Source organism: Lactuca sativa, chromosome 7 (assembly GCF_002870075.4).
Source record: "Lactuca sativa cultivar Salinas chromosome 7, Lsat_Salinas_v11, whole genome shotgun sequence".
NCBI classification, from domain to species: Eukaryota; Viridiplantae; Streptophyta; class Magnoliopsida; order Asterales; family Asteraceae; genus Lactuca; species Lactuca sativa.
Window position 1 is genome coordinate 77,112,382 of NC_056629.2, and position 10,713 is coordinate 77,123,094.

Here is a 10,713-nt window from a genome sequence, read left to right on the forward strand (position 1 = left end):
ATACCAATTCAACGCCTAATTTAAAATTTGGAGTTTGACTTTCCTCAAGATCAATCTTACTTACAAGACTATCATTGCAATCTTGCATCTCATAATCATTCTCAATACCCCTTAGACCATTATGTCAATTATGCAAATAATTTCACTAAACATCATGATTTTTTGATAAATGTTTCTATGTTGAGCCAAAATAATAGAATCAAGTAATCAGGCTCGATGAAGAGCATGTGTAATATGGGCATATGTACAGGGACCATTTTATTAAGGGGCCTAATTTTTTTTTATATTATATTCAAATTAGGCCCAACAAATAAATGAATTGTAGATTAGTCCAAGTATGGGTCGAGTAGATCAGCAAAATGTGAGAAAGCAACACATAAGCGATTGTTATTACCGATTTTCGATCATTGATCATTCGGCAAGTGCAGCTAGCGAGGGTTGATTGACGATTAAAATTACTCTTAGTCAATTGATTACTAATCAGGTACACATTCATTTTCATTAAACATTCGTGTATCCAGTTTTGCTTTTTGTTCTAGGGTTTAGAATCCAAAAATTGACTAATTTATGTTATCAGAAATTGAATGTTGAATTTGTATACTTTATACTTGAATGTAGAGATTATCAGAATCACTTTATCAGATTATAGTTCATATTGAAATTCTGAAATCTAAATAAATGTTGAATGTTGAAAGTTGTAACTAATGAACTTGTAGCGATGAAGTCTAAACAACCATCTGGTAGTAAAAAACGTAAGAAAAAAAAACTAGATGAAGAAAAAGAGAAAGGTCGACGTCGATGCTCTAGATAAGCTTATCTATAGAGAACTTGTTGAAGAGCATGTTGAAGAGCACGTTGAAGACCATGTAGAAGTAGAAGTAAAAGATCTAGAAGAGCAAGAGCCCGTTAAAGAGCTTGTTCATATATGTGATCCAAGAAGGTGGGAAAAATGTAATTATGATGAGATTAAACGTTTGGTCGAGAAAGGTCCTAAAAGATATACTAGTATTATGTATGGTCTCTACGATAAATTTGGTAGACGATTTTATGCAACTTTATATATAAGAACTTTATTAAATTTGGAGTTGATTTTATGCAACTTTATTAAAATTGTTTATGTTGTAAAGTGTTTAGAAAAGGGATTTCAAAAGGTAAATTGGATAGTGAAGGTTATGCAGATTGGCACCATGTTACCACTAGAGTTAAAGAACATGAAATTTCCTTGGATCATCTTATAAATAGGAATAAGTGGTTTGATATGCGTAAAATATCGAACTTGAACGAAACAATTGATAAACTTCAAGACGAGCAATTTAAGAAAGAAAGAGATTACTAGAAACAAGTTGGGAAAGTCGGGTTGAGAGTGTAAAAGGCTATTAAACTGCAATTTGTCAATGTACGGGAAGTTTTACTTCAAGTTGAAGATAAAAGGATAATGATGTTGTAATTGTAAGTGAAGCAAGTTCACTAGCAGAAAAAGAACTCGATGACTTAAAATTTTTGGTAGCAACTATTATCTGGTATCAAGTATTAAACCAGGTGAATATTGTGAGTAAAAAGTTACAATAAAAGGACATGCATCTTGATAATGCTATTATAGAAATAAACATATTGATTGATTACTTCAAGGATTATAGAGAAACTAGTTATTCAAAAGTGATTGCTGAAGATAAGGATATTGCTATTGAAATGGGCATCGATCAAATATTTCCGCAAAAACATTTGATTCAAAGGAAAAAAGGTTTGATGAGAGTTCATGTAGCGAAGAGGTTTTATTTAGAGCTGATTTCAGAGTCAATTATTTCTTATACATTGTTGATCAAGCTAGTACTTCTCTTAAGACAAGATTTGAACAATTCAAAGAGTATGACAAATTATTTGGTTTCTTATTTTCACATAATTTAAAGTGAAATAAAGATAAAGATCTTAAGTCTTTTTGTCATCTTCTTGAAAAAACACTCAAGTTTGAAGAAAGATTGGATATTGATGCCAAAGAACTTTATTTGGAGTTGAAATTATTTGCGACATTGGAAGCCAGTGAATTTAGCAATCTTATAGATGTTTCGAAGTATTTGAAAGAACTTGATTATTTCCCAAATGCAAGCATTGCATATAGAATACTGTTGACTATTCCAGTAATGATGTAGAATGAAGTTTCTTGAAATTGAAGTTTTTAAATGTTACTTGCGCTCCACAATGACCCAAGAAAGACTTAGCGGTCTGACAATGATATCTATCGAGAACGAAATCTTAGAGAGTATAGACTACAGATAGTTGAGCAACCAATTTGCTATCAAGAATTCAAGAAGAGGTTCACGTGTCTTCAGTTAGCTATTACGATATATAATTGCTCATTAAAATATTATGATTTAGATATATTTATTGCTATAAAGTTTATCATCGTTTTAAAAAAAACTTTACTTTATATAATTTAATTCATTAAATGTTAAAGTGATAAAGTCTAATGAATTTTTTTCCGATTGGTCCTAGTCTTTTGAATCCTTAGTACCGGCCCTAAAAATAATAAAACCAAAATAATACGTGACATGTTACACTGAAGTCATACATGCAAATCACACAAGAATTTACTTTGTTGTTTGTTGTCATGTATAAAGTAAACTAGTAAAGTAAAAATAATTTTAATATACTTAAATTACTCTCAACTACAAATACCTTTTAGTTTGTTTGTGTTTCAAAATGAATTAAGCCAACTAAACTTATTTAACCAAAACATGAGGGGCTGAAAATGAAACTTACTTTAAACAAAGAGGTCCCATGTAAATACCCTCAACTCAAAGGGGATAACATGTAAATACATAGTTCTATAAATGTCAAAAGTATGCACAGGCGTATGTGTCGCTGTATGTATGGCCAAAAACGAAACAGCACTTTACGAAAACAGGTAATTTCGAAATACTCTCAAATCTAAAGGGTATAATAGTCAAAACGAGTCAAAAAAAATACATTATATTAAATCTTGTATCCAAAAAGGAAAAAGAACAAAATTTCAAAACTCCACCCTTGCCGGACTTGAAAGTTTAAAGCGACTATTTCGCCGGCCCCATTTTCCACCCACACGCACAAACTCTCTCTCACTCTAGAAAAACCGACGACAGTTTCTTTGTAACCATCGTTTTGAGTTTTGAACAAAATTTTTCCAGTTTTTTTGCCTAAGAAAGTTACAGATTCGAGTCTGATTCTTCCCATCTTCACCCAGAAACAGAGTGACTACGATGGACTCGCCGGGACCGGAAAAAATGGTGAATAGAGTGGCTGTAAAGTCGTCGATGGTAGACTCCATTAAACGGTGGTCTTTATCGGGAATAAGGATTCCTAAAGAGGAATTGCGGCAGAAGATCACGATGCCTGAGTATTTACGTCTCGCTATTCGGGATTCCATTGCCTCAAAAGATATTGATTCTGCAAAACGTCATTTCGATGCTACTACCGCTACCGCCGGTGGTGGCGACGGCGATAAACCGCCTCTCGCCGCCGCTGAGTGTCCGTTGGTTGTTTTTATTAACTCCAAGAGCGGTGGACGCCATGGTCCACATCTTAAAGCAAGGTTGCAGGAGTTAATGGGCGAAGAACAGGTTTTTTTTTTTTTTTTTTTTTTTTTCGATATAAAAACTCATAAATAAATGTTCAATTATTGCATATTTTTGAATTTTGATTCATCGTCTAATTTTCCCCGAGAATATAGTTGCGAAAATTGCGTCGAACTCAATTGATTTTGATTAAAATCTTGTGATTACAAAAGCTTTTATAAAATCAGTCTATTGTTATATCAGGAAACGCATGATTCATGAAACTTTTGATTCACTGAAAGTCAATACAAAGTGCACATAACAACAAAAATACGAATTCAAGAAAATTATTTTGCTAATGTGAGTTTTGAAACTTCTTAATTTTTTTGAAAGTTCTTAATTTTTAGTGATAATTCCTGGATCTGACAATACACAAAAGAATCTACACATACAATTTTCATTTATTCATAAATAAGAATTTGTGTTTTCGGGGTTTTTTTTTTTTTTTTTTTCTCTAAATCTATCTTCCAAAAGTGCTCAAGATCTATAAACCTGTCAAAATCCGACACTTATGGTAGACACCATGGTGGGGCCCACTGATTTTGGTTCTTTGAAACTAGATATATTTGACCATTTTCGTGATCTTTAGCACAATTATTAATCTTTTTTCTTTCTATTTAGTACCAAAAGAACAATTTTCTCATGTTTTATTTATTTTTTTATTTTGTGTTTAGGTATTTGACCTTTCTAATGTGAGGCCCCATGAGTTTGTTGAGTATGGATTGGGTTGCTTGGAGAAGTTTGCTAGTCTTGGTGACAATTGTGCCAAAGAAACTCGCGAAAAGTTAAGGATTGTGGTATGCTTCTTATGTTATCCCTAAGTATGTTTGATTTTTAGTTAAATGTCTAAAATACCCTTCAACCATGACAAACCCAAGGAATCTTGAATCTTTTTATAATGATTAAATGGGCAACGATGTAAAATGGTTGAACGGGTAATGATGTCTGAATAAAGTAAATGTTGTATATATAGATTATAGAGTGAGACCAAATGACCATTTTACCCTTACATTCCAAATAACAAATTTCACAAAACGAATCATTTTAACATGAGAGGAGAAAAAAGTAGAAAGTCAAATAGGTAAACCGTAAAGTGTTAGTGTCTAAATACATGAAGCCATACATTCTATCCAGATCAAGTAAAAAAAGAAACAATCATATAAAGCTATACATATCAACTGCTTAACCCATTAAGCTCATTAAGTCAAAAAGAAACAACCCTTAAGTTACGCTGTCTAACTCAACTTCACATCACTTAGGCTATGTTTTGCGTACTAGCTGATAGCCGAAAAGCTAGCTGATAAAAAATATCGTTTGGTAAAACTCGCTGAAAAGCTAGCTGAAAAATATAAAAGGACATAAAAGAACATTTAAAAGAATGTGTTTCTATAATTAATTAAGGGGTATATTTCGAAAATTTTAAAAAAGCTCCTAAAAAGCTAGTCTAAAGAGCTTTGTAAAAAGCTAGCTTATAAGCTACATTTTGATTTGCCAAACATGACAACTTAAAAAAGCTCGAAAAATCAGCTAGCTGGGGCGCGCCAAACACAGCTTAAACCAGCGTTCTTCTGATACCAACTTTATAGACAGATATCAGAGTATTTCTTACATGGCAATTAGTATTTATTTGATAGGTTGCGGGAGGCGATGGGACAGTGGGTTGGGTTCTTGGATGTCTTGGAGAGCTTCATAAGCAGGGAAGAAGTCCGATTCCACCAACCGCAGTTATACCACTTGGAACAGGAAATGATTTGTCAAGGAGTTTTGGTTGGGTAAATCTAATCGTATCCTAATACTTTTTATTTTTTTATTTTTAATATTATTTGAGGTTTTTAATGTGATTGGAATTATTTATAGGGTGGTTCGTTTCCTTTTAGTTGGAGGGCGGCTATAAAAAAGACTCTTGATAGGGCCATTCATGCTCCAACTAGTCGTTTGGATAGGTGAGTCGATTTTTAAATATGACAATTTCCATATCGGGTTAAATGCAAGAAATAGCAACCTACTTTTATATGGATGATATTTCTATAATGGAGGTATGTTGCTATTCTTGCATTTAATCCTTAACACAAGAAATAGCAACAAACTTTTATTTATTTGCGTATAATAGCATCCTATTTAAAAATTATTTTTTATTATTATACTTTGAAAAATGTAAACGTACCTAATTGTAACAAACAAGGTTGCTTTGTGTTTGGATGATATTTGCTATAAATGGGAAGATTTACAATCATATAATAATTTGGTTAATTTTTCAACTAAAAACTATGATGTTGTTATCTACATTTAGCCCTTTTCAAAATTTGTTATTTATGCACATTTTTACTTTTATGCTTTAAATTTACTACTATAATATTATAATTTATATGCAGTTGGAAACTTTTGATATCAATGCCTGCTGGAATAGATTTAGATACTCCTCATTCTTTGAAGCAAACAGAGGAAGTTGTTCTTGATCAGGTTTATAATACTAATTCAAATTATTTACTTTTTTATTATATATATATATATATATATATATATATATATATATATATATATATATATATATATGTTTTTCTCAAATTCGCCTTTCTTGCCTTATGTAATAAAAAAGTAATTCAAATATAAGAAATTGTTACAGAATTCGAAAAACAATCAAACTTATATGCGCTTCTTTTCAGGGTTTAGAAATCGAAGGAAAGTTGCCTGAAAAAATTTCATGCTACCAAGGAGTGTTCTATAATTATTTCAGCATAGGTATAATTAATTATTTATTATTATTATTATTTTATAATTTGTGTATTTACATATATTAATTCGATTATTATTATTAATTTCTTTATATAGGAATGGATGCACAGGTGGCTTATGGTTTCCATCATTTAAGGAATGATAAACCTTACCTTGCACAAGGTCCTATTTCAAACAAGGTCAAAACCTTAGTTCGTTTCTTTGACAAAAATACCCCTACACAATATATATTTAAAATTATTATTTATTATTTTTGTTATTTTGTTATTTCTTATGTTGTTATAGTTAATCTACTCTGGATATAGTTGCAAACAAGGGTGGTTTTTTACGCCTTGTATGGCTGATCCAGGTTTAAGGTAAGAATTTGTCACATTATTCACGTTTTTTTTTTCATGATTCAATACTATTTTTATAAAAAAAAATTCGATTAATTAATTAATTTAATTAAATTAAAATCTATTTCTATTGGAAAAAAACAGAGGACTAAAGAATATATTGAGGCTACATGTTAAACGACTCAATAGCTCCGATTGGGAAGTTGTTCCTATCCCTTCAACGTAAGCGATTTAATTTAATTATTTAATTCGCAATTTTATTTTCTAAAGTTAAATTTAATTATTATTAGGTTCTAATGTTGATTTATGATTTTATATATTCCAGTGTAAGATCTATTGTCGCTTTGAATCTTCATAGCTATGCGAGTGGAAGAAATCCATGGGGGAAATTGAAGCCCGAATATATGGAAAAGGTAATCGACGTTTGATTATTTGTGAAATACCTTAAATATCCTTTCGATTGAAGAACGTTGTGGACCCTAATCGATATTTTTCGTTATGATTGTAATGATGATGAAGGAGAAATGAGTAATTTTGGTTTTTCAATTGGTTTCAGAAAGGTTTTGTTGAAGCTAATGCAGATGATGGACTTTTAGAAGTTTTTGGGTTTAAACAAGGATGGCATGCGTCTTTTGTAATGGTCGAGCTTATTTCAGCTAAACACATCGCACAGGTATATGCCAAAAGGGTAAAAAAGGAAAAAAAAAAAAATACAAAAAGTTACTTTTTACTTTCACCGTTTTATTGGTTTTATCACTTTAACAATAATAATAAAAAAAAGAAGAATTTTCCCATTTACCTGGTTTTAATATTTTTATATTAGGACAAAATACAGAAAAACAAAAAGTACTTTCATAATTTTACGATTTAGTAACTGAACTATTGTTTTTATAAATCATAAAAAAAGTACTTCTATAATGGTGCAACCATGAAAATATGTTGTGATTTTTTTTTTTTCTTTTTTTAAATTTCAAAAACCGGGAAAGATGGGTTTTTTAAAAAGTCAAATAATATATTTCTTAAATCGCTATAGAAAATATCAAGTGGCTAAATGAAAAACAACACATGCATATGTATGCTAAAAAGGTAAAAGTAAAGGGAAAATACAAAAAAGGTCAAAAATACAAAAAAGTATTTGTACTTTCACCATTTCATGGATTTAGCTACTTAACTATACTTTATAATTAAACCATAATACTTTTTTAACCGTTAAAAAAAAAATATTTACCGGTTACCAGTTTTGATATTTTGATATAAATATTTTCACGATTTTATGATTTACCCGCTAAATTATTATTTTTACCGATTTAGCCATCAAAATATCATTATAACAATCATAATAAATAATATCAGTGATTAAATTGATAAATGATGAAACTATGAAAGGACGATTTCTAAAGTTGTGTAATTGTTTAATCACTATAGAAAATAGTTAAGTGACCAAATGGATCACATAATAAAAGTTGTGTTTTTCTGTATATTTTCCGAAAGAAAAATGGTATAAAAACTAAAAGAATAAATTACGCGAATGTTCCCTATGGTTTAGGGTAATTTGTGTGTTTGGTCCCTTACTAATTTTTTTTAACTTGGAAGGTTCCTACTGTTTGTTTTTGTTATGCACTTGGTCCTTGTCTTACATAAAAAGACTATTTTTCCCTTTGGTTTTTTTTATTTATTTAAATAAACACATACCCAACTCCATCCCTCTCATCTTATCTTACCCACCTCAGTATTTTTCCCTACTTAAATAATAGTATTTTTAGGTAAAAGTGGGACCAAGCGTGTAACAAAAACAAACAGTAGGGACCAAGTGTGTAACAAAAACAAACAATAAGGACTTTCCGAGTTAAAAAAATAAGTAAGGGACCAAACGTGTAAATTACCCCAAACCATAGGGACCATTCGTGTAATTTACTCAAACTAAAAAATGGATATCTTTTTAAAAATGAGTGAAACTTTTTGTTCATTAGGCTGCTGCAATTCGATTTGAGTTAAGAGGAGGAGCATGGAAACGAGGTTTTATGCAAATGGATGGAGAGCCATGGAAACAACCATTGCAAAATGAGTTTTCAACTTTTGTGGACATTGAAAGGGTTCCATTTCGATCAATTATGATCAATGGAGGGTGATTTTTTTTAACTTTTAACGTTAATTATTAACTCGTGTAAATCATTTTTACCATCAAACGGGTAAATTGGTGTTGTTTTACTAAAACTACTAGGAAGAAAAGTTGTTATAGTTGGTGCTTAACCGGTGCCATGGTTGTATGATGTTTGTAAAGTAGAACAAGAAATCTTTATATGTGAGATTGTGTAATGATGTAATATAACCATTTTGTTTTGGTTGATGATATGTTGAAAGTTTTTGCTTTTATGTGAACTTTTCCTTTCATATCCCACTAACATTATTTCATGTCTATATGTGGGCCACACTATGGAATTCCGAATTTGTTTTATTAAATTATTATTTTATTATATTATATTATTTATTTATAACCTAGTTGGGCGATCTGTGTATATTGATTAAAAAAATTAAATATGAAGATGTATACTTAAGCATGATGAATAAGTATTTCAATGTATACAAATAAAAAAAACTATTTGATATTATAAATATTTAAAGACTTATTTGAATTTGGGAATTTTGAATTTTTAAGGAAAATAAGTTAATTATTGAATTTATAAAAAATTGAGTCAATTATTGAGTTTTTGAAATTGGAAGACATTTATTGCATAAACATTAGTTTATAACACATTAAAAACATGGTTACAAAATTAATTAAATTTTCATAGTAAAATTTATAATTATTAAACAATTGTTTTAAATAAATCATTAATTAAGAGATATATCAAAATTTTAAAGTTATTATAACTTCAAATTTAATATATAATTAGAAAAAGTAAATCTGAATTTTAAAGTGATTTGTCTAATATATCTCCATAACATGTGACATAATATTAACGACAAGTTATATTAAAGTGACACATGACAAAAGGAGATTAAAGTTATTTTTTTTATTATAATAGGGAGATTAAACAAAAAAACTAACAAAAAACAAAAATAAACCATAAAATGCTACCTGAAAAAAATTTAGCGAAAATAACCAAAAAAATATAAGAAGATGTATATCAATGAATATTTGACTTAAGTTAAAGTTCAAATTATAAAGTATGCTTACATTATATAATACACATTCCTATTTTTGTGAGAATCATTTTCCATACATTTATGCACAATTAACATGTCCATGTTGCTAAATGCTAAATACTATTGTTGATTCAATTATAGAAACGGTTCGTATAGGAGATTCATATGCTTTGTTTTTTAACCTAATCTTTCTTCTTCACATCACATCTGTTCTTAGCATCGCACATGGTAATTCTTCTTCCGACATAGATTGGGAGCATAGGATTTGTAAAAATATATGTTTGTAGCTCCTGTAGATTCAATTATATACTATTGTAGATACAATTGATGTGTTAGTATTTTTTTAGGAGATATATAATCTTTATATTTATTTTTTAATTCCACTTCGGGTTAGGCCTCATGAGGAAGAGAAAACAAGTCTCGATTATGTTCTTTTAAACCTTGACCGAAATACATAATAATGCCTTAAAATTTAACATAATCTCGTACACCATTTAATCATTTATCAAGAAATTCACTACAATAGATAATCAACATACGCAAATAACCAGTAGATCAATAAAAAAACCCTTCAATTCAATTCACACATACAAATATTGATGAAAAAACTTACAATAGCTCCACGAATTATTATAAAAAAATATGTCTTATTACGAGATTGTTCCTAGTGTAAATTATAACGAAAGCAAATTCAAATTGAGTACTTAAAAGTTAAAACATTACTTTTCATGTTCTTTATTTCCCCAAGAAAGACGTGGACATTTTGTTGATGACGATTTTGCGTTGTTGTCCACATCAAAGACTTCATCAAGATTTCGTTTTAAATCTTTTGGAGTAGACAATATTTTCAGAGGAATTGTAGATGTTGATTTTTCCAAAGTGGAAGGAGTTATATTGTGTGACATTTTACG

At 29.7% G+C, this 10,713-nt stretch overlaps 2 protein-coding genes across 2 annotated transcripts; both read left to right on the forward strand.

Annotated features, from left to right (window-relative positions):
• The first annotated feature begins 770 nt into the window (after nucleotides 1-770).
• On the forward strand, nucleotides 771-1,336 carry LOC111879547 (uncharacterized). The gene is made up of 2 exons (XM_023876011.1): nucleotides 771-1,035; nucleotides 1,128-1,336. Exons 1-2 carry the CDS (start codon nucleotides 771-773, stop codon nucleotides 1,334-1,336), a joined length of 474 nt encoding a protein of 157 aa, XP_023731779.1.
• A 1,522-nt stretch (nucleotides 1,337-2,858) lies between these two features.
• Nucleotides 2,859-9,034, forward strand: LOC111879505 (diacylglycerol kinase 4). Its single transcript, XM_052765177.1, has 13 exons — nucleotides 2,859-2,902; nucleotides 3,218-3,593; nucleotides 4,262-4,384; nucleotides 5,222-5,359; nucleotides 5,445-5,530; nucleotides 5,960-6,047; nucleotides 6,251-6,326; nucleotides 6,417-6,499; nucleotides 6,606-6,676; nucleotides 6,800-6,877; nucleotides 6,981-7,068; nucleotides 7,212-7,328; nucleotides 8,626-9,034. Exons 1-13 carry the CDS (start codon nucleotides 2,868-2,870, stop codon nucleotides 8,782-8,784), a joined length of 1,518 nt encoding a protein of 505 aa, XP_052621137.1. The 5' UTR covers nucleotides 2,859-2,867; the 3' UTR covers nucleotides 8,785-9,034.
• Nucleotides 9,035-10,713: the final 1,679 nt, after the last annotated feature.

Coding starts and splice junctions, on each gene's coding strand:
- LOC111879505 (XM_052765177.1), top strand. CDS start 2,868: ATGGCCAAAAACGAAACAGCACTTTACGAAAACAG. Junction 2,903..3,217: donor ACAGCACTTTACGAAAACAG/GTAATTTCGAAA, acceptor ATCTTCACCCAG/AAACAGAGTGACTACGATGG. Junction 6,327..6,416: donor CTATAATTATTTCAGCATAG/GTATAATTAATT, acceptor TTCTTTATATAG/GAATGGATGCACAGGTGGCT.
- LOC111879547 (XM_023876011.1), top strand. CDS start 771: ATGAAGAAAAAGAGAAAGGTCGACGTCGATGCTCTAGATAAGCTTATC. Junction 1,036..1,127: donor TGGTCTCTACGATAAATTTG/GTAGACGATTTT, acceptor TATGTTGTAAAG/TGTTTAGAAAAGGGATTTCA.